The sequence below is a fragment of the Myotis nattereri genome (genome assembly GCF_964212035.1).
Source record: "Myotis nattereri genome assembly, chromosome: 4".
NCBI lineage: Eukaryota > Metazoa > Chordata > Mammalia > Chiroptera > Vespertilionidae > Myotis > Myotis nattereri.
In genome coordinates, this window is record NC_138079.1 from 79402373 (window position 1) to 79426520 (window position 24148).

Consider the following 24148-nt stretch of genomic DNA (forward strand, 5'->3'; position numbering starts at 1 on the left):
CATAACTGTAATGTTGCCACTGTTGTGAATCATAATGTAAATATCTGATATGCAGGATGGTCTTAGGCGACCCTGTGAAAGGGTCGTTCGACCACCAAAGGGGTCGCGACTCACAGGTTAAGAACCGCTGAAGCTGGTTTAAAGGATTTCAAGTATTTTTTTAGTGCAAGCAGCCATGGAGTCAAGGGCAGTTGAAAGATACAATGCCAGTGGCTCTACTTGAGTTGCTGTAACCTTTGGGCTTACCGATAAAATGGAGTTGTTTATTGATTTCCCATAGAATATGAACTCAAGAGAAACAAAAGTGGGAGTATCCATGATGCTTTGCCAACTGTCAAGTTGGAGAAGTCATACCAGTTCGTGCACAGATGGCCCTATTGGCTGAAGCTCAAGCCCCACCCCCTCTTCCAGTATATAAACATCCAGTCTCACAGACTATCCAGGAATTGGGAAGGGAAACTCTCAACACACAGACCTGCTAAGAAGAGCACACACCAACACAAGGAAAACTCAGAGGAGAAAATCTTGGAAGGAAAGTGGCCATGGACCTGATCCCAAGCTTTTCCACAGGAACATGGATTCTCCTGGCTACCAGCCTGGTGCTCCTCTATCTGTGAGTTACTGTCCAGGCTCATGGCCTCTATAATCTTGGACTTGGGGAGCTCATCGGGCCTCCCTTCCTCTTAACTATTTTGGAGACCCAACAGTTAACAGAGGGGTAATTGCTTAAGTGTTGGGTGCACATACACCAAAGGAGGTATTACTGATCTTACCCTGACCTACTGAAGGAGAGACATCTCATGTTCACCCAACTCCCAGCTTCTGTAGTCTGGAGGGTTTGCTGACATTACTTGCTCCTGGGGGTGATTTTCTGATTGACTGACAGTTTGGGGAGGCCAAGGCTAATCAACCAGAATTCAGCAGAGGCAGATCAAAATCAGCTCATTTTTGTGCAGTGGGGTCCTTGTCCCTTTCGCAGCTCCAGGGATCCTGGAGGCAGGAGGGAGTGGCCTGGGGTTTTGTCTCATTATCTTCACTTTCCAGTTCGGTGTCTGCTGCTACAGATGTGTACAAGGAATGGCCCTTGTGTCACTAGGCTTGTTCCTGCTTCCTCCCTCCCACTGCCTGGCATAATTGGCAGCATGTACGAGGGTGCACCCCAGACTTCGGGGGAGGGGGCAGGGTGGGAGGCCTGGAGACTGTCCCACCTTCTCTTCACACTAGCTCTTTCCTCTATTCTGTCTCTCCCCTGACACTCTCCTCCTAAGAATTAGTTCCCACACTCCCTAAAAGGCAGAACTGTTTCCCCTAAGTGAGAAAACATTAGAGCAGAAGAAACTAAGCAGAAATCTTGATATTGTTTTCTTTTCTTTAACCTTTTTCTTCTAGTCTTTGGGGAGGGTTGGCATCATTATAGAGATTTATTTCCCCCCCCCCCCAATATGAAATCTGCTAACTGCCTAACCAGGCATGAGCTTAAAAGCCAATTTGGATTTAAATATTTTTCCATTAAGTTACAGTACAGGAGGATGAATCAAACCATCTAGCATCCTTTCAAGCGTGAGATTCCTGGCATCATGAAACAGGTTATGGGAGGAGTCATTTTGTAGATATGGGTAGGGAAGGCTCGCTCCAAGTGCCATTTGATCTCTATCTCAACTTCACTTTCATTAAAAGTAGGAGATCATGATGACATGAATAGAGAAAACATATACTTTGTTTCAATTCTATGAATGAAATTTTATAAATATTGTTTATTGTGGCAACATATATACTGTCTGACAACATTTTAAAATTAATTGGTAGTGTTTAAGTTCATTCTATGTAATCCTAGATTTTTTTAGTGAGATAACACTCTTTCCAGCATGTTCTCTCTGAAGGATAAAAAAAGCGCTGTTGGTTCAGAATTTTTGGCTGCAAAAGTGTATAATTAACCCAGGGGTGGGCAAACTTTTTGACTCGAGGGCCACAATGGGTTCTTAAACTGGACTGGAGGACCGGAACAAAAGCATGGATGGAGTGCTTGTGTGAACTAATATAAATTCAAAGTAAACATCATTACATAAAAGGATACGGTCTTTTTTTTTTTTAGTTTTATTCATTTCAAACGAGCCAGATGCGGCCCGTGGGCCGTAATTTGCCCACGGCTGAATTAACCTCATACTTCTAGAATAATATCAGGAATATGAGTCCATTGTACAAATATATACATCTATGACATAGATTGTACATATTTTTTTAAATATACCTGCCCAGCCAGTTATCTTAATGTCACAGTGCAGGTGAGTAAGCGAGACTGTGAGCCAGTGATGACAAGAGAGGCATCCAGGTAGCAGTCTGGATGGGTTGGGAGAATATTTCCACCAGATACTCCTTGTCGTGGTCTCACAGGAGGTCAATAAGAGGGCAACAGTGCAGGCATCTCATCTGCTTGAAGCCTGGGGATAGGGACACCACCAAAGTCATACTGTGTGGTCTGGGTCTGTCACTAGACACTGGCACCACTGACTAAACAACATTGTAGTCTTAGAAGACACTGGTACAGTAGCTGCACCATGAGTGAGTAGCTGTAGACAATGCCCTCTGTTGGCAACACAATGTAAGTGCAATAAAAATGATTGGCTTTCCTGTTAGCCCCTTTATTTGCACCAAAAGCAGCATTTCTTTACCAAAAAGAGGAAGCTTGAAAGAAAAGTTAATTTAGCCCACCTTCTGCTTTGATATGGAACTACGTGGTTTAGACACTAGGCCAGATCACAAGGTGGGATCAATGTTGCTGACACATTCACTCAATTGCTTGGCCTCCCTTGGGAGTTTATGTAACATGTTGAAAGTTCAGAAGCAGAATCGGGTTTAATTGACTTGCCATGGTAATTATTGCTGTGGGAGTTGTTGTTACTGCTTATCACTGACATGTTCATTCCCTAGCTTGATTCTTGCAGTTCTGAGTCAGTGCTGGCCAGCCCCAGGACCTGATCCATAATCTGTAACCAGGCTTTCTCTTTCATTTAATAGATATGGGACCTATACACATGGACTTTTTAAGAAACTGGGAATCCCTGGGCCGACACCCCTACCTTTTGTGGGCACTGCCCTGGCCTACCGCCAGGTGAGTGCTGTTTGGCCTTCTTCTTCTGCTTCTTATGGTTCCAAATCGCAGCTGAGTTCCCTAGTAAAAGGGCCTTGCTCAGGAGGAAGTTCTGAGGTTTCACACTTTCCAGAAAAGGCACCATAGGCCCCGCCCTGCGCAGGCCAGGTTTACCCCAGGCTCAGTGTCCGCTGTCAGGAGCCTCAGGGGTTGGCTCATTGGGGCAGCAGAGCTCTCAGCTGATCCAGCTCGCACCTTGTCCCTATTTGTGAGCATCGTGAGGAGCGTTTTCTTTCTGCGAGGTGCAGGTTCCCAGGAAGACAGACTCACACTTAGGATTAGGAGAGAAGCATGAGGGACGCCTGGGAGTGCCCCATGAAGTCGGATGTGCCAGAGTCAGACTGTCCTGCTCACAGGATACGCTCTCAGTGGTCGGCAAACTCATTAGTCAACAGAGCCTCATATCAACAGTACAACGATTGAAATTTCTTTTGAGAGCCAAATTTTTTACTTAAACTATATAGGTAGGTACATTGCTATTAACTTAATTAGGGTACTCCTAAGGCTTAGGAAGAGCCACACTCAAGGGGCCAAAGAGCCGCATGTGGCTCAGGAGCCGCAGTGTGCCGACCACGGCTAGGTAGCCTTCTCTTGACTCCTCTTGGACAGCTTTGGAACGTCAGCGTATTAGGCAGCCCAAGTTGGGGTTTAAAAAATAAACAAACCTAAACCCAAAGCAGAGTTATATGAAATTACTAGAGAGGAGATGATTTGACAAAATTATTTTAAAATTAAATTAACTGAATGGCCCTAGCCGGTTTGGCTCAGTGGATAGGGCGTTGGCCTGTGGACTGAAGTGTCCCGGGTTCGATTCTGGTCAAGGGCACATGCCTGGGTTGTGAGCTCTATCCCCAGTAGGGGGCGTGCTGGAGGCAGCTAATCAATGATTCTCTCTCATCATTGATATTTCTCTCTCTCCCTCTCTCTTCCTTTCTGAAATCAATAAAAATATATATTTTAAAAAATTAACTGAATGGAATGTCCTAGGTGACACATGGACTGTTAATTTTGGCAGAGCCTTTGTGATTAATGCTGCCCTAATGCTTCGCCCAGGGCCTGATCCTTAGATGGAAAGCTATGAGCTCATATTTATTAGGCCAGCGGGCAGAGTCTTCTGGTGCAGGCTGCTCTCTGCCTCAGATTTTCTTCCTGAAAGAGAGAGGCTTGATTCTCAGATGCTCATTCTCCCAGGTGAGGTCTCAATGCCTTTATTAGTCTAAGAACTTTCCCTACTGAAAAGACAGTAATTTCCTGTCTACCTTCCCCAGACCAACTCCTTATGGATGTACCCCAAGACCCACATTTCTGGGACCTTCCTTTGCATAATTAAAATATCAAATATCTGTTGGGGGTTAAAGGGGGGGATGAGGACACATTTGTAATACCTTAACTAATAATAATAAAAAAAATATCAAATATCTGAAACTTGGCAACAGAAAGATGTGTTTTTTTAATTACAGAAGTGAAAACACAGAGAAAGTGTTTTAATTTGCTCTGTCCTTCTGGAGTGGTGACATTTACCAATCTTTTCTGTGTTGAGGTAGAAAACTGGAAAGCGAGTCACTCACTCACTCACTTCCCACTCAACAAAGATGCCTTAGACGTGTTTAAACCTGCTAGACTAAAAGTGGTCCCTGGTGTCTTAAACTTCCTAATGCTGCTGGGGCTCATGAGATAAATGAAAAGGATGCTTGACCAGGAGGTCAAAGAGTGTGCAGGTCACTCTTACTCTCCCTCAGCTTCACTTCTGGAGTCTATGGAGGTAATAATTCTGGGGTTATGAGATTCTAGAGACAACACATGCACAACAAAAACCCTTTAAAAAGACAAGGAGTTACTTAGTATCATAGACAAGGGCAAGTCGAGTGTCAACACTACTTGGAGAAAATTCAAGAGTGATTTTAAATTCTGTGTTTCAAACATCTCAATTTTCTCTCTGTTCCCCAAGACACCTCTGCAGAAGAGCTTCCTTCTATCTGCCCGTGAAAGACAGTAAGCCTAATTTCCAGGGATTTGAGTAATATTGGTCCCAGTTAGAAGTAGAGTTCAGTACATTTAGTTTAATAATCTAATTTTGTTTCTCCTTGCAGGGTTTTGGGACTTTTGACATGGACTGTTTTAAAAAGTATGGAAACATGTGGGGGTGAGTATTCGGGAAACTCTCCTTGGATAGACACGGTTTTGATTGGGGACCCCATGGCATGCAGGACAATCTCAGCCCAGAGCCTCTGGGATAAAGCACCTACCGTATAGCTATTGGAGGCTTGTCCTCTAGGACCCCAGATGTCACCAGGTGTCCAGGCTGCATTCGGAATGAAGATGGGGAGTTGCAGGTTATCATTCTCTCAAGACTTTAATGGCCTAGGGACTCCTGGCGTCACTTTCTGTCCAGTGTCTCATTATTCTCCTCGTCTCCACTTTCCTTCCCTTAGGTCTCTTTTGATTGAATGAAATGCATTATCTCAGTAACTTCTTCTTTCAGACTTTAAAAAAAATCCTAACCTGAGGATATGTTTTTATTGATTTTAAAGGAGAAAGAGAAAGAGGGAGGCAGAGAGAGAGAGAAAGAGAAAGAGAGAGAGATGTTAGAGAGAAACATTGATTGGTGGTCTCCTGCACATGTCCTGACCAGAAGTCAAACCTACAGCCTTTTGTTGTAGAGGACAACACTCCAACCAACTGAGGCACCTGGCCAGGGCAGACCCTTCTAAACTATCCTCATAAATGTCTATCATAATCCCTTACCCACATGATTGACTATTAATTAAAATCCAAAATTCTCCATTTTAAATTTGCATTTGTTATATCCTTTTGAAAAAGTGCTGTGGGTAGGAGGTAAACAGAATGGGAAACCATGTCTGCATGGCTTTGTTTTTACCTCCTCCACACATGTGGAGTTTGGGTTTTAAAAAATGTTTAAGCCAAGACTTCTCAATAGAGGTTTAGTTTATACAAGTATTGCGTTACCTACCCTATTCTACTGACTTTGAAGAGATGTAGGATTTTGCAAAGTGGCCTTGGCCAGTTGCAGCGGCTGTTCCCACTCGGAGCTGCTGGAGGTGTGGTGAGAGCCGCAGGAGAGGTGTAACGTGGTGTTGTGTCCTAGAAGCAAAGGGGGAAAGGTTTGCTTCTCAGTACTTTCTCATACTCTTCAAATCCTCAGAAACCATAAGGTTCTACTGAGCTGGCAGGGTCCAGAAAGGCTACGTGATGGAGTAGAGGGAACACACAGCACTGGGTCACCACTGGCCCAGCTCCAACTGCCCTCCCAACATTGACCACTTGTGAGCTCAGCATGGAGTCACTTTCATTCTTTAGAAAGTGGTTCTGCGCTTGGGTGTGTATAAGCACCAGCTTGGAGAGTGTGTTAAACATGCAGATTCTCGGGGTTGAGTCCCCAGCAGCACCGAATCCGTAGTGTCAGGGCTGGGGCCTAAGAATATGAATGTTGCCTGATATTGTAACAAACTCTAAGGCTGGTGTGAGGTCATTAATGCAGAGGGTTACCCAAAACCTTGTGTCTCTCCACCCAGGTGTTTTTGAAAAACACGATGGGGAGAAGGGAATCATCCAAGAAATATAGTCAATCAATCTGACCAATCTAAGTGCCACCACAATTACTTATATCACTGCTTCAACACTAAATGTACTTGACACCCCCTTACACCTTCTGAGCTTCAGAAGAGTTTTTGGAAATGGGCAGCATTAAGTGCAGGGGTCCTCATCCATTTTTATATGGATCACAAAACGGTTAGAAAGTCCTCTGAGGAGTCAAAGAAAGAATAGATAAGACTTGTGGAAAACCTCCCATTATATTCTAGTTAATGAAATGATTTATAGTAAAAAATAAAATGCTAGAGGACAGTGTTACTAAACTTATAGCAAACCTCATGGAATTCAACTTATAGTAAACCAGCCAGGAGATGGCCAGGTTGGGAAATATCTCAGAAAGAGTCAGCTTGTGTGGTGTGTGTGTTTAAAGTGGCTTGTCCTGCTGCTGGCTGATGTCTCCTACATGGGGCCCGAGGCCCACTTAGGACCCACAGATAGAACAGATATAATGAAAAGAAAAGATTTTTAAATGAATAGTGCACGCTCCTTTGTATGTTTTGTTCTCTTTGTCCTTTGTTTTAAATATTTCTAAACTTGATTCTACCAACCAAGGACTTCTCTCTAATAGTTAAAATACTTCCTTTAAGCAATTGTAAACCAGTAAACACACTTTAGAAAATAGGGCAAAGAAATCACTCATTTTTCTACTCTATTTTTTTTTACATTCCAAGTCTTTTGTATTTGCAGACATATTTTCATGTATTTGTGATCAGTATGTCTATACTTTTCATCTAATACTATGTCATATGCATTTTTAATGTTTCTATATATCTTCAAAAGTATATTTTTAAGTAACTGGGTGTGTATGTTCTTTTTTTCTGTTCTCAGATAATTTACTGGCCTTCATCTATTTACTAACTTAACTTTCTTTTTGATAACTTGATAATGAAATATTTGAAACATACAAAAACTTATAAAGACTGGTATAGGAAATTCCCACAAAAACACCACCTTAATAAACGAATTCGGCAATGAAGCATGATACAAAATTAACACCCAGAAATCTATGACCTTTTTATACACCAATAATGAGCTCACAGAAAGAGAAACTAAAAAAACAATCCCATTTACCATTACACCATAAAAATTAAGATACTTAGGAATAAACTTAACTAAGTAGGTAAAAGACCTGTACTCGGAAAACTACAGGACATTGAAAAAAGAGATAGAAGACATAAACAACTGGAAGAACATACCATGTTCATGGATTGGTAGAATCAACATCATTAAAATGTTCATACTACCCAAAGCAATCTACAGATTCAATGCAATCCCCATTAAAATAGCAATGGTATATTTCAAAGACCTAGAACAAACTCTCCAAAAATTCATCTAAAAAAAGACCCCGAATAGCCACAGCAATCCTGAGAAAGAAGAACAAAGTTTGGGGGAGAGAGAGATAGAAATATCAATGATGAGAATCATTGAACATAGGCTCGTGCACACACCCTTCTGGGTATTGAGTCCGCAACCCGGGCATGTGCTCTAACCAGGAATTGAACCGTGACCTGGTGATTCAGAGGTTGACGCTCAACCACTGAGCCAAACCACCTGGGCTGTCCTGTTCATTTTAATCAGCTCTTTTTTCCCAATTTAGGTGCTATGATGGTCGGCAGCCTGTGTTGGCGATCACGGATCCAGACATGATCAAAGCAATCCTAGTAAAAGAATGTTATTCTGTCTTCACAAATCGGCGGGTAGGTATTCATTCCTTTTAAAACTAAATTGTTATTTATATTTAATATTGAAAAAATAATAAACAGGAAGCTGTCAGAAAATATATCCATGTAGGTCCCATGTCATGTACCCTTCATTCTGTTTCTCCCAATAGTGATGTCCTATATAACTATAGCACAACATCAGAGCAGGTATTTCACATTGGTACTATCCAGAGCTTATTCAGATTTTGATAGTTTTATCTGCACTCATTTGTGTGTGTGTTGCTTATAAAATTTTATCATACATATAGATTTGTGTAACTACCACCACAATGAAGACAGAACTGTCCCATCACCATAAGTCTTCCTCTTATTATTCTTTTATCGTCACAGTGTGTAGCTTGCCCTTTCCTTTATGAGAGTCCTATGCAGTGCAAACATTTTTTTTTAATTGATGAAGCCAATTTATCAATTTTTCCTTTTATGGGTGCCTTTTTGTGCCCAAGTCCAAAAACTCTTCTCATAGCCCTAGGCCCCAGAGATTTTCTTTTATTTCTCTAAATATTATATAGGTTTATATTGTACATTTAAGTATGATCCATCTTGTTCTAATTCTTGCATAAGGTGTGAACTGTACGTCGAGGTTCTTTTTTCCCCTATGGATGTCTATTTGCTGCAACACCATTTGTAAAAAGGCTATCCTTCATCCATCACCTGTGCCCCCGCCCACACACACACACACACACACACACACACACACACAACTCCTTCTAAGGGAAGGATCCAGGAACCAGCTCATGCCCAGCTCGGGAGAGTGTGTGGCAGATTTGCCTAGAAGATGACTGTCTTGGGCTGCAGAGCGGGAAATGGCAGCGGGAAGGAAAGCAGGGAGGGGAGGTCAGCACAAAAATACAGGCTTCCTCTCTGAATGGCCTTCGTTTTGTCTTCCTAAACCACTATATCTGCGCATGTCTCATTACAGTTAGACCTAACGCAGCCCCACCTGCACACCCACCTGGACCCCAGATCCTTGGGCACATACCTCACATGCTTGTGAGGCTTGTTTGTGAAACAAAGTTAATGTGTCTGGTGGAGGCTTGAACTGGCCCAAAAGACTGTTGTCTGAGCTTGGTGTCATGTGCTAGCAGGTGGGAGGGACAGGTTCTGACCTGCAAAGTCCCCTAGGAATATGTATCTTGAGAAGAAGTGGACTGTAGGACTTGTTGGAAACAAGGGCAGGTCCTATTTAGGAGGCGCTGGGCTGGAGCAGATTACAAGGGAGTTTGGGTTTGTTCATCTCTCCAAAGGTGCATAGTTTGGACCTTCAGGCAGCCACCCTGATACTAAGCACTGACCGAACAGCTGCAGGGAACTGGGCTGGTACTATGCACAAGCCCAGCCACGTACGCCAGTGTTGGCGGCTGGAGTGGATCCCAGGACTCAGGGTGGTAGCACAACTCGGGGCAGCTCTAGTGAGCGTGGAGGGCGGGAAGGCAGGGCTCAGGATGCTAGAATCTGCAAGTGTGAAATCCTGTGGAACTATCAGCAGCAAAACCAGCAGGGTGTTCACAGAGGCTGTGCTGGCTCTTGGTTTCCTCAGCAGCTGTTGAGGGCTGGTGGGGTCTTCTGCAGAGCAGGACGTGGGAAATCATGACTAGCAGTTCCTACTCTTCTTCTTTGTTCTTTGCTGTCACTAGATTGTTCATCTAAGCCAGCAGAGTGGGCATAGTGAAACGGAAGCAGGCCATTTGTACAGCGCCCTGAAAGGGTAGAGAAAATTGGCACTTCCCTGTTGTTCCTTCCGCAGCAAGGTCAAGTCTCTCAGGCTGCGGAGTCCCTCCTGGCACCGAGCGGTGCTGGCCTGGGGGGTGACATGATGCAGGCAAAAGGAAACTATTCTCCCTACCCATTCTGTTCAGTTATTCTCAGGGTTGTTTGTGTGTGTTTTTTCTCCACTCGGTGGCTGAAGATTCTTGAATGAACTACTGAACTCTCCTAGACCTATTTTTGTGTGTGGATAGCTGTCTAATTGTTCTTTGTGGGGCAACAGAAGCTGGAGTCTCTGACGTTGCCATCTTAGTGATGTTACTCCAGGCTTTCATTAGTAAATGTGATGTTAGCTGTAGATGCTCTTTATCAAGTTGAGAAACTTTCTCTCTCTTCCTAGTTGTTGACTTTTTTTTTTAATCATGAATGCATAATGGAGATATACATTTTAAAACAAAACATAGTGTTAAAAGATGAAAATAAGTCTCAAGTAGGGTGGCTTGATAGGCCAGTCCCAGCCTGAGAAATAGAATTATCTCTTCCTTGTCTTTCTATCACTAGTGGGAAAATGTACAAATTTCCACGTGATTTTGTTATTTTTTAATAATAACAAATAGATTCCTAATCTTTTAAGTAGTAACTACTTTTTTGTAAAAAAATATCACCATATCAAGACATTCTTTTTTTCAGGTTGCTTATGTTGTATATATAAGTAAAAGAACAACTGGTCTGAGGCAATATACGATTTGCCAAAGCTATCTGGCTATCAGTCAAGAATCCCTTTCTATTCTGCACAGCCCTGGAGGATATATTAGGACTTATTCCTATGTATTCCCCTGAAAAAGCAGTTTCCCTAACACATGGGTCATTTGCACTGAAAAATATGATTAGAATAAAGGCTGGAAACCACATCAGGTGGCTGGATGTCTCCTGCACCTTCATGAGATGCTAGACATTTTGGATAAGTATGCACTGAATAGATAGTCACTAAATATTTGTTGAATAATTGATGCCCATTTAACAAACAAATTTTCTTCAATTGTTGAGAACTCCAAAACTTATGCTGGGCAAAATGTCTTTTTATTTTAACTCTAGCCTATGATTGCAGTGGGATTTATGAAAAGTGCCATCTCTATAGCTGAGGATGAAACTTGGAAGAGAATTCGAACATTGCTGTCTCCAACCTTCACCAGTGGAAAGCTCAAGGAGGTAAGAGTATAAGAGGATATTTAATTTGAAATTTAAAGAATGCATCTGGGGACAGGTAGAAAGTAAGATCGTTTCTTTCCCAGGGTAGCCTGCTAAATGTGAGCTTCCTAATAATGGTCTTTTATCTTTATGTCCTAGAAGTGACAATATAAGATTCATTATAAGATATCACTTACTGCTCCATGCTTGAGAAAGCCAGGTCTTCTAGTACTCGATTCTTCCCACTTAACTGCGGGTGTTGTTGTACTTTGTGTCTAGATGTTCCCCATCATTGGCCAGTATGCAGATGGGTTGGTCAGCAACATGAGGAAGGAAGCAGAGAAAGGAAAACCCATCAGCTTGAAAGAGTAAGTAGGAGGCCAGCTGCTGGGATTTGGAGCTCGTCCTCAAGACACACCCCGCCCCCAGCCCCCAGCCGCCTGCCAGAGCCCAGTTCCCACTGAATTACTGTAATGACCAGAAAGAAGTAAGTGTGTGGTGTTAGAACTCCAATGGGCTACCCAAGAAGATGTAGCTCCTCCATAAAGCAGGGCAGCCAGGAGAGAAAGATCTTCTGCTGTGTACATGAACCAGGATTAATTTGTCTGCTTACTTGTCACGTTGGATATTCCTGAAGACAAACATACATAGTTTAGAAAGTAGAAACATGATTGTACCAAAGTTTTCAGTATAGAGGATGTGAAATACTGGCAGGGAAAGGCACTGGTATGTATTAGTGAGCAGTGGGTGGAGCAGGGAAGTTACAATGGAGAACTTGGAACAACTTCATGATTTTGGTGAGGATACCAGCAAAATATGAAATATTAAACCTTCCCACCACTTCTCCTTTCTTTAGTCTCAAATTAAAGAATGTCCTGTATAGACTATGGGTAGGGTGAGCATGTCATTTATTGTCTAAATTAAGATATGTTTAACTATGCAGGAACAGCACAGGTGAAGTGGGACTGATCTGGGGAAACTGGGGACATATGATCACTTACCTATGGGATTCCCTCAAATTGATTTTGGGGTGATTTTTAAAATTATTTCTTAAACCAGAAACATTCTTAGTTCTGACATTTTACAGATATGAATGTGCCCTAAAGGCAACTTGAGATACTGGACTTGAGGACAGTGGGTCTTCCATGAGCTTTAGCAGGAGTGCAGAGAAGGAGCGATGGCATTCCTGGCAACTCAGACCAGGGTGCTGCTGTTCTGTCAGGTGCTGAAGCAGAATCAGCTCTGAGTATAGACACTGGGGTGAGGCAAGACCCAGATCAATGTCACCTTTCTTGACTCCACTGGGAAGAGTCATTACCTACCCTTGGTCCTGCTCAAGCACAGTATGGCTACTATTGTCCAGGCTCAAAACACACTACTGTAATTTGCCTGATTATGGGTCTCCTTCCCTCTGACTGACCTTCTATTGCTCACAGGTGGGTCTAACTTGCCTTGGTGTCCCCATAACCCAGCACAGGGCCAGTTGCACGACTGGCATCTAATAAACACCTCATGATTGACTGTGACAGGAGCATAGCTTCTTTAGATGATCCAGCCGATGGTTTTGACAGTTATGTGGCTCCTTACCTGTCTTTGCCTGGTCATATGAATTTACATGTCCTTCCTATTGTATGTGTTGGATAAGGATAGTAAAGAGGTGATGACTTTAATTTTGTATGTCTTTATTTTTCTACTCAGCATGTTTGGGGCCTACAGCATAGATGTGATTGCTGGCACATCATTTGGAGTGAACATTGATTCCCTGAACAACCCACAAGATCCCTTGGTGGAAAATATCAAGAAGCTCTTAAAACTTAATTTCCTTGACCCATTCATTTTCTGCTTAAGTATGTGGACTACTGTATTTTTTTCTTTCTCCCGCATGTCCTCCCTCCTTTCCCCACCTCTTCTCTCTCTCTTTGTCTCTCTCTCTTTTCCTCTCATCTCATTTGAGATATCATTCACATACTATATAATTCAGCCATTTAAAATGTACAATTCTATCATTTTTACAACCTAGTGTCTGTCAACAGATAAATGAATAAAAAATGTGGCATATATAGATAAATGATAGATAGATAGATAGATAGATAGATAGATAGATAGATAGATAGATAATAGATAGATAGAATGGATATTATTCAGCCATAAAAAGGAAGAAAATCTTGCCATTTGCAACAAGATGGATGGACTTTGAGGGCTTTATGCTAAGTGAAATGAGAAAGACAAATACTGTAGGACCTCACTTATATGTGGGATCTAAAAAAATACCCAAACTCATAGAAAAATAACAAATGATTTGTGGTTATCAGAGGCAGAGTTTGAGGGTGGGAGTTTTAGTTGAAAGTGCTCAAAAGATACAAACTCTCAGAAGATAAACAAGAGTCTAGATTCTTAACGTTCTAATCACACAGAAAGAAAAATATTTTTAACTATGTACAGTGATTTATGTTAACTAAACTTATTATGGTCATTATTCCACAATATATGTATATCTAGTCATTATGCTGTATACCTTAAACTATGTCAATTATAACTCAATGAAGTGGAAAAATTGTTTTTAGTACATTCAGAGATATGTGCAGCCATCATTATATTACCTAGAACAATAGAGGCCCAGTGCACGACATTTGTGCACTGGCGGGACGCCGTCAGCCCGGCCTGTGCCCTCTCACAGTCTGGGACCCCTAGGGAGATGTATGACTGCCACGGAGGTGGGAGAGACTCCCACCACCACCGCTGCACTCGCCAGCCGTGAGCCTGGCTTCTGGCTGAGCGGTGCTCCCCTTGTGGGAGCACACTGACCACCAGGGGCGCAGCTCCTGCATTGAGTGTCTGCCCCCTGGTGGTCAGTGCACGTCATAGTGACTGGTCGTTCTGCCATTCGGTCAATTTGCATACAGTAGGTCCTTGGGTTACATCGGAGATCCGTTCCAATGGTGTGAAGTAATGTGATTTTCGCTCTAAGTTGGAACCCACCTACATAAGCACCTATGTCACTCACATACCCAGCAGTAATGAAGTGAAACAGTAAAAAAAATTTAAAAGAAAGATAACAATTCCTGACCTTTACTTGTGGTAAATAAATAATAAAAAACATAAAGCACATATGTCGAAATGATGGAACTTTTTTTTAAATAAATAAATGGGAGATGGAAATGTAACCACAGAACAACATATGTCGAGTCCAACATAATCCGAGGACTGTCTGCATTAGGGTTTTATTATATAGGATTTTTGTCAACTTAGATATATGGCACTTTTTAACATTAACATTCCACTCCCCTTAGCTCAAAGCAACCTCTAATCTACTTTCTGTCTCTGTAAATTTGCCTATGCTGGCCAAACCGGTTTGGCTCAGTGGATGGAGCCTCGGCCTGCGGACTGGGGGGTCCCAGGTTCGATTCCGGTCAGGGGTATGTGCCTTGGTTGCGGGCACGTCCCCAGTGGGGAGTGTGCGGGAGGCAGCTGGTTGATGTTTCTCTCTCATCGATGTTTCTGGCTCTCCGTCCCTCTCCCTTCTTCTCTGTAGAAATCAATAAAATATATTAAAAAAAAAAATTTGCCTATGCTGGACATTTCATATAAATAGAATCACATATGTGTATTTTTGTTGCTGGCTTTTAAAAATTTAGTATAATGTCTTCAAGGTTCATCCATGTTGTAGTATGTATCAGTATTTTATATTTATTATGACCCATTAATATTCCATTGTATGAACATTATGTTTATTCATTCATCAGTTAATGAGCATTTTGGTTGTTTCTACCTTTTGGCCCTTGTGAATAATGCTGCTGTAAACATTCTGTACATTTTTTTGGTGATAACCTATTTCAATTTTGAGGGGTTTCATTTGGTTTTAATTCAGGGGTGGAATTGCTAAATACTATATTAATCTGTGTTTACCTTATCAAAGACCTGCTAAACTTTATTCTACAGTAGTGACACCATTTTACATTCCCATCAGTAATGTATGAAGGTTTGAATTTCTCCACACCCTCACCAACACTTGGTTGACATTTTTCTATCTTTTTTATTATAGCCATTCTAGTGGGTATGAAGTGGTATCTCATTGTGGTTTTTATTTGCATTTCTCTAATGACTAATGATGTTGAGCAACTTTTGATATATTTGTTGGCCATCTTTGTATCTTCTTTAGATAAATTTCTATTCAAATGCTTTGTCCATTTACATTTGAGTTGTTTGTCTTTTTGTTGTTGAGCTGTAAGAATTCTTTATATATTCTAGATATAAATTCCTCATTAGAAATAAGTTCAGAATTTTTCTCCTATTCTGTAGGCGTCTTTTCTTTTTCTTTGTGCCTTTGAAGCACAAAATTTTTCATTTTGATGACCTATAATTTATGTATTTTTTCTTTTATTGCCTGAGGTTTCGGTGTCATGTATAAGATCCATTGTCAAAAAAAAAAAAAAAAGATCCATTATCAAATAAATAGTTATCACTTGGGCCAGGGATTGAACCTGCAATCAAGACACATGCCCTTGACCAGGAATCAAACCCATAAGCTTTTGGTCCGAGGGCCCACGCACTAACCACTGAGAAAAACTGGCCAGGGCAGATCTATTTCTTTTTGAGTCAGTTTCTATAGTTTTGTCTTTCTAGAAATTTGTCCATTTTATCTAAGTTATCTTATTTATTGGCATACAGTTGTTTATAATATCTCCTTATAGTTTTTTAATTTTTTAATGTCAGTAATAATCTCCCCTTTTTCATTTCTGATGCCAGAAGTTTGGATCTTTTCTTTTCTAGGTCAATTTACCTAAATGCCTTCAAAGAATCATCTTTTGATTTCATTAATCTTCTCTATTGTTTTTTATTATTTATTGTATTAGTTTCTTTCTTATCTGTATCATTGCTTCCTCCTGCTTGCTTTTGGTTTTGTTTGCTCTTTTTTTCAGTGTGTTAAGGAGAAAAGTTTGGGTATTGATTTGAGATCATTGTTCTCTTTAAATGTAGACATTTATAGCCATAAATTTCTCTCTGAGTGCTGCTTTTGCTGCATCCATAAATTTTGGCATGCTTTCTCTTAATTTTTATTTATCTCAAAGTATTTCCTAATTGCGCTTTAGATTTTTGTAGGACCCATGGATTATTTAGAAGGGTATTTTTAAATTTCCACATAGCAGTGAGTTTCCCAATTTTCTTTGTTATTAATTTCTAATTTCATTCCATTATGGTTGCAAGACATACTCTGTATTATTTCTATCCTAGCTACAAATTCATTTTTTCAAAATATACTTTTGTTAATATTTATATTATTATACAATTCACATTTCCTATAAAATTTTCAGAATTGTTTTAAAAGACAAAGAAGAAACAAGACTTGCCGATAATTAAACTCTCAGATACAATCATTGTTGACATTTTAGTGTCTAGTGTTCCACTGTGTCCATGCATGTGTATCTGACCACTATTTCTAGAACAGGGTGATTAATTAAATAAATCAGACTCTGCTCTGATTTAGATAAAAGGCAAAGCCATTCAGGGATGTAATCCTGTTTCTTTAGTCATCCAGAAGATGGGGAAGGGGCCATGATCTCACTGCTATAGTGATGGCCCGTCTGTGTGGACTTGCCGTTGCGCAGCCACGGGCTTGGAAGTCTGAGCACAGGGCAGAGAGGGACTGGCTCCTGGTTGAGAAGCCTGGTGTCTTTTACTCTCCTCATTGGTAGAGAAAATTATAAGTGCTCCCGGTACATTTCATATTTTCATTGTGCTTTCTTTATTCTTGCAGTACTCTTTCCATTCCTTGGCCCAGTGTTTGAAGCATTTAATATTTTCCTGTTCCCAAAAAGCGTAACTGATTTTTTAAAAAAATCTGTAAAAAGAATGAAAGAAAATCGCCTCCAAGATAAACAAAAGGTAAAATCTGGTGGTGGTTACGTGAGTGTGTTCACGCTTTGATAATTTATTGAGCTGGATACTTATGATTTGTGCACCTCTCTTTTAGGTAGATAGAGAACTCTAGGTTTACAGGAGGAAAGTTCTAACATTTTGTGGGGAATGAAGAAGGTGGAGGTTAGGAAAGGAAATAAAAAATGAGTCAGAGAGACATTGTCTAAAATGTAATATAATAATAGGCACAAAGGTCAGTATATCACTGCATGAATATTATTGAGATGAAAAGTTTTCCACTTCCCTTCAGTAAATTATCAAAGTATAAAAGTTGCTGTTTAAAATTTGTTTTCCTGGTATAATTCCCCAGAGTTAAAATTGGCAAAGAATCACATCAATTCCAAGCCTCTTATTTTACACATTCTGCAGTGGAAGTTCCCAGCAGGCCCCTGGCGGAGTGCTCTATGTTAAACTGAAGCCTGGTTGGAGACTGGAGAGGGCAGTAGTCTTCTCTGGGCATTGAGGTTGCAAGCTGGCTAACCCAGCTTTGCCTTCATGGGCCTGGAGGCCAGCACAAGAATGTGTCTACAGGCCATGGGGATAGGATTAGGTATCCCGGAATTGCACTGAATGTTGTGGAGAGTTTTGAGATGGTGGCACTTGAAGCTGCTCACAGAAAAACTGCCAATGAACTCTTCAAATATCAGGAGATTCATCTATGTGGCCATTCATTAAGAATTAAGTCTAGCCCTGACTTGTTTGGCTCAGTGAGTAGAGCGTCAGCCTGCGGACTGAGAGGTCCCAGGTTCAATTCTGGTTAAGGGCATGTATCTTGGTTGCGGGCACATACCCAGTGGGGGGTGTGCAGGAGGCAGCTGATCGATGTTTCTGGCTCTCTGTTCCTCTCCCTTCCTCCGTGTAGAAAATCAAAAAAATATATTAAAAAAATAATTAAGTCTAGAGAGAAAGAAAGGTTTGAGGTCAGGGACATTTTTGTGAGCATGTAGGCATGACAGGAGAGGGAGCAGGTAGTTCTTTGGCTATGTTCAAAGTAAAAGAAGCTGAAGATCAGAGAGAGTGAGGACCAAAAAGCAGCTGGGCATGATGGCTGGATCTTCCTCAGGTAAACATCCTGCTCTCCAAGATTTATAGCTGGATGTTCTTATTCACTGATAACTCAAGCAACACTAGGCACACTTCTGGATTTAAAGGGGCCATCTTATCAGGAAAGAAATTTAGTATTGCACTTTTTTGTTGTTGTTAATCCTCACCTGAGGATATTTTTCCATTGATTTTTAGGGAGAGAGGAAAGGAGAAGGAAAGACAGAGAAACGTCACTGTGAGAAAAACACGTTGATTGGTTGCCTCTTGCACAAGTCCGGACCAGGGCCTGGGCCCAGGAGGAGCCTGCAACTAAGTTTTGTGCCCTTGGCCAGAATCAAACTCGGGACCCTTTGATCTGCAGGCCGACACTCTATGTACTGAGCCAAACCGGCTAGGGCTAGTATTGCACTCTTGATTTATTTCTAACATTGAAAGTTTTCCTTCTGCTTCTAGCACCGAGTGGATTTACTTCAGCTGATGATTAACTCTCAGAATTCCAAAGAAACAGACTCCCATAAAGGTAAACAAGGCGTGCTTCGGAGGGCCAGTGATGGGAGGCTCAGAGGTAGTTGAGGACCTCAACCTGGAACACTTGGTTAAAATTGTGTTCACTTTATTTTTCATTTGTAATTAATAAGTAACTTGGGGGGAAGCCTTTGAAACTAAGTAAATATTCTGTTCCTCTTCAAACTTTCACCTACTAGTTTTATCATCTATGGATGATTTTTGACTAGTCATTATTACTATGATGGTTGCAAAATTATGACATTTTAATTCCATCATTTCTTCTACATTTATGAATTGACTAGAGGCCTGGTGCACAAAATTCATGCATGGGTAGGGTCCCTAGGCCTAGTCAGCGATCAGGGCTGATCGGGGCCTTACTTCCCTGGCTGCTGGCCAGGACATTCCTTCGTTCCACGCTGCCCCCTGGTGGTCAGCATATATCATAGCAAGAGGGCTAACTCCTGGTAAGTCGAATTACTGAGGGGACAATTTGCATTGTAGCTTTTTTTTTTTTTAATATATTTTATTGATTTTTTACAGAGAGGAAGGGAGAGAGGTAGAGAGTCAGAAACATCGATGAGAGAGAAACATCGACCAGCTGCCTCCTGCACGTCCCCCACCGGGGATGTGCCCGCAACCCAGGTACATGCCCTTGACCGTAATCGAACCTGGGACCCTTCAGTCCGCAGGCCGACGCTCTATCCACTGATCCAAACCAGTTTCGGCTGCATTGTAGCTTTTTATTATATAGGATGTTTCATTGTAAAGTTTATTCTGTTCTCTCCCATTTATTATTTATTTATTTATGTCAATATGATCTTATATATTATAAATTTACTCTCTTACATCTTTTTTTGTGTGATCAAATTCTTTTAGGTTTGTTCACGGGAGTTCCTTTAAGTGGGCTCTGGGTTTCTTCTTTCTTTCATTTTAATATTTTATTTTTCCAATATACTTTTTTAGGGTAATTTTAGATTCACATCAAAATTCTACAGAAGGTACAGAGACTTAATATGCCACCTCCCTCTACCTATACACAGATTCCTCAACTATCAAAATCCCTCACAGGTGTGGATCATCCTATCTAATAAAAGAGAAACATGGTAATTGGCGTTCAACCACTACCCTTCCCATTGGCTAATCAGGGCAATATGCAAATTAACTGCCAGACAAGATGGCGGCCGGCAGCCAGGTAGCTTGAAACTAACATGAGGCTTGCTTGCTTCAGTGACGGAGGACTCCAACGTTCCCCGCCTGCCGCTGCAGGCCTCTGAGCTGCAACTCTAAGCAACTATGTAACAAATATAGAAGCTAAACAAAACCCCAGAAACCCGCTTTAGTCACCGGGCTTCAGCCAGCAGGATCAAAACATTGTAAGCAAAAGCCAGAAACCTACTTTCAGCAGCGGAGGCCTAAGAGCTGGAGCCAAGCCTCAAAGCTAAAGCTGGCCCAAAATAAATTAAGAAAAAAAGAAAAAAAGGAGCGGTTGGGAGCTTCAGTCACCCCCAGCCTGAAAACAGCCCTCAACCCCTCACCCAGACTGGCCAGGCACCCCAGTGGGGACCCCCACCCTGAAGGGTGTGTGACCAGCTGAAAACAGCCATCATTCCCTCACCCAGGCTGGCCAGGCACCCCAGTGGGGACCCCCACCCTGATCCAGGACACCCTTCAGGGCAAACCAGCCGGCACCCACCCGTGCACCAGGCCTCTACCCTATATAGTAAAAGGGTAATATGCCTCCCAGCACCGGGATCAGCGGAGCCGCGAGGCCTCCTGGCACCGGGATCAGTATGACAGGGGGCAGCGCCCAAACCCCCTGATGGCCCTGCGGCTCTGTGTGTGACAGGGGGCGGGGCCATAACCTCCCTATCCACCCTGCTCTGTTCGTGACAGGGGAAGGCGCCCCAACCCCCTGATCAGCCCTGCTCTGTGCCTGATTGGGGGAGCTCCCCAATCCCCTGATCGCCCTGCGGCTCTGTGTGTGACAGGGTCTGGCGCCCCAACCCCCTGATCGGCCCTGCTCTGTGTGTGACAGGGTGCGGGGCCCCAACCCCTCCTCCCCCACCACAGGCCCTGCTCTGTGTGTGACGGGGTAGAGCCATAACCTCCCCATCGGCCATGCCCTGAGTGTGAGAGTGGCGGCGCCCCAACCCCCTGATCGGCCCTGCTCTGTGGGTGATAGAGGATGGCACCCCAACCCCCTGATGGGCCCTGCTCTGTGCGTGACAGGGGGCAGAGCCCCAACCCCCTGATTGGCCCTGCTCTGTGCATGACCGGGGGTGGCACCGCCACCTCCCCATCGACCCTGCCTTGAGTATGACAGGGGACGGTGCCCCAACACCCCAATCGGCCCTACCCTGAGCATGACTGAGGGTGGCATCATAACCTCCCAATTGTCCTGCTCTGTGTGTGACAGGGTACGGAGCCCCAACCCCCCTGATGGGCCCTGCTCTGAGCCTGACCAGGGGCTGCACCTAGGGATTGGGCCTGCCCTCTGCCACCCGGGAGCAGGCCTAAGCCAGCAGGTCGTTATCTCCCGAGGGGTCCCTGACTGGGAGAGGGCATAGGCCGGGCTGAGGGACCCACCCTCCCCCCCGAGTGCACAAATTTTTGTGCACCGGGTCTCTAGTTTGTTATAATTAGTGAACATATAATAACACATGATTATCACACAAAGTTCATAGTTTACATAAGGGTTCACTCTTGGTATTACACATTCTAGGGTTTTGACAAATGTATAATGGTATATACTAGTATACAGATTGTCCAGTATCATTTTTACCTATCATTTTTTAAAAATATGTTCTTATTGATTTCAGAGAGAAGGGAGAGGGAGAGATAAATAGAAACATCAATGATGAGAATCATCTATGGGCTGCTTCCTGCACACCCCTACTGGGGATCAAGGTCGCAACCCAGGCATGTGTACTGACCAAAAATTGAACCATGATCTCCTGGTTCATAGGCCAATGCTCAACCATTGAGCCACACCAGCTGGGCTTTACCTATCATTGCTTTTGTGTGCGCTTCCTTGCTTCCTGGTGTGAGAAAATTCTAGGTTTCTCTTTATTTCCCCTGATCAAGCCTTGAATCAGTCATTTCTCAAGGAGCTTTGGTCATTTTAGTAAGAAGTGATATTTAGAAACCAACATCTACGATCTGGGAATGCTTATTCCTACTAGGGCTTTTTTCTTCTAGATCGCCTTAGTAGACAAACCTAATAATACCAAATATATTTATACAGATCTGATAAATATAAGTATTTCTATATATACTCGTAACTAGACCAATGATTCCCCCATCTCTCTCTCTCTCAAAAATCTGATTAATAACGTATTTCCATAATATAAATAATCCCATTATGGTTAATTTTAAACTACCAATAGTCTGACAACCATCTTACAAAATGTCTGAATATTTAATGTTTGGTTCTAGAGAGCAGGGATGAGATGACTCTAATACACCATTATAAATACACTAGAGGTCCGGTGCATGAAATTCTTGTAAGGGGCGGGGGGTCCCTCAGCCCGGCCTGCACCCTTTCCAATCCGGGACCCCTCGGGGGATATCCTAAGCTGGCAGTCAGACCTCCCTCTGGCAATCTGGGACCTCTGGCTCCTAACCGCTCACCTGCTTGATTGCCCCTAACCACCTCTGACTGCTGGCCTGATGCCCCTAACTGCTCCCCTGCCTGCCTGATCACCCCTAACAGCTTCTACCTGCTGGCCTGATGCCCCTAACTGCTCCCTTGCCTGCCTGATCACCCCTAACAGCCTCTACCTGCTGGCCTGATTGCCCCTAACCGCCTCTGCCTGCCAGCCTGATAGCCCTTAACTGCTCCCCTGCCTGCTGGCCTGATCACTGCCTAACCACTCCCCCGCTGGCCTGATCACCCCTAACTGCCCTCCCCTGCTGGCCTGATCGCCCCTAATCGCCTCTGCCTCAGCCGCCGCCACCATGGCTTTGTCCAGAAGGAAGTCAGACATCTGGAAGATGTCTGGTCCACCTGGTCTAATTAGCATATTACCCTATTATTACTATAGATATTCATTACTCAATACAGTAATTACTAGACACATGTGACTATTGAACATTTCTGTTGTGGCCAGTGCAACTGAAAACAATCTTAAATTGTATTTAATTTTAATTAATTAAGATCTAAAGTTAAATTATCACTTGTGGCTTGTGACTACCATATTGGACAGCACAGCTCTAAACTTTGAATATTATGTGGTATATGCTAACTGGGGGAAAGAATTTCATAGCTGAATTTATCCTCCAAAAGCATCACAAAAATCCTCATTGAAAAGTCATTTTCAAATCCTCATTGAAAAGTCAGAACTCTGTAGAGCTTTTGTACACTTTTTTTAATTGTTTTTAGTTGTCAATTACATGGTTGGGGTAAGCCCATATTTATTTCATGCTCTAAGTATCTAAAAGTTATAGTATACTTCAAACGAATAGATTAGAGCCTGACCATGCTTAGTTTCTCTCAGGAGAAAATATAAAAAGAGACCAATTTGATCACAAGGGCTATTTGCTGAGCATAAAATAGAGCAAAGAGAGGGGGCAGGTGCTGAGAAAGATGACATTCAGGTCATGATTGAATGAACATTGCTAATTCCACTTACTGGACCCTACATTTCTGTATTTAATGCTGTCCAATGCCCTTCTATTGGCACATTCTTTTTTCTGCTATTTAAATGCCATTGATTAGACTAAGATCAATCACCAATCTTCCACCTTTTTTTAAATCTCTGCAGTTTTGTCCATATCTCAAATCATTGATTTTGAAGACATGTGTCCCAAGTCTTTTATTACTAATATCTATTTTTTTAAATTAAATCTTTATTGTTCAGATTAATACATTTGTTCCTCTTTTTTCCCCCCCATAACTCCCCTCCTCCCAGTTCCCGGCCCACCCTCCGCCCTCACTCCCCACCCACTGTCCTCATCCATAGGTGCACGATTTTTGTCCAGTCTCTTCCCGCATCTCCCACACCCCTTTCCCCCCCAAGAATAGTCAGTCCATTCCCTTTCTATGTCCCTGATTCTATTATAATCACCAGTTCATTCTGTTCATCAGATTATTTATTCACTTGATTCTTAGATTCACTTGTTGATAGATGCATATTTGTTGTTCATAATTTGTATCTTTACCTTTTTCTTCCTCTTCCTCTTCTTAAAGGAAACCTTTCAGCATTTCATATAATCCTGGTTTGGTGGTGATGAACTCCTTTAGCTTTTCCTTATCTGTGAGGCTCTTTATCTGACCTTCAATTCTGAATGATAGCTTTGCTGGATAAAG

At 42.4% G+C, this 24148-nt stretch overlaps 1 protein-coding gene across 1 annotated transcript in view; it reads left to right on the plus strand.

Moving 5' to 3' along the window:
* Nucleotides 1–441: 441 nt before the first annotated feature.
* LOC308517931 (cytochrome P450 3A12-like) overlaps nt 442–24148 on the plus strand; it is a gene marked incomplete at its 3' end in the record, with an annotated part of 38174 nt that continues 14467 nt past the window's right edge. Inside the window, exons 1-9 of the mRNA XM_081089480.1 lie at nt 442–613; nt 3016–3109; nt 5239–5291; nt 8358–8457; nt 11281–11394; nt 11653–11741; nt 13072–13220; nt 17129–17256; nt 18787–18853. Of these exons, the coding sequence (XP_080945606.1) occupies nt 543–613; nt 3016–3109; nt 5239–5291; nt 8358–8457; nt 11281–11394; nt 11653–11741; nt 13072–13220; nt 17129–17256; nt 18787–18853 (865 nt within the window). The 5' untranslated portion in view covers nt 442–542. The remainder of the gene's footprint in view (nt 614–3015; nt 3110–5238; nt 5292–8357; nt 8458–11280; nt 11395–11652; nt 11742–13071; nt 13221–17128; nt 17257–18786; nt 18854–24148) is intronic.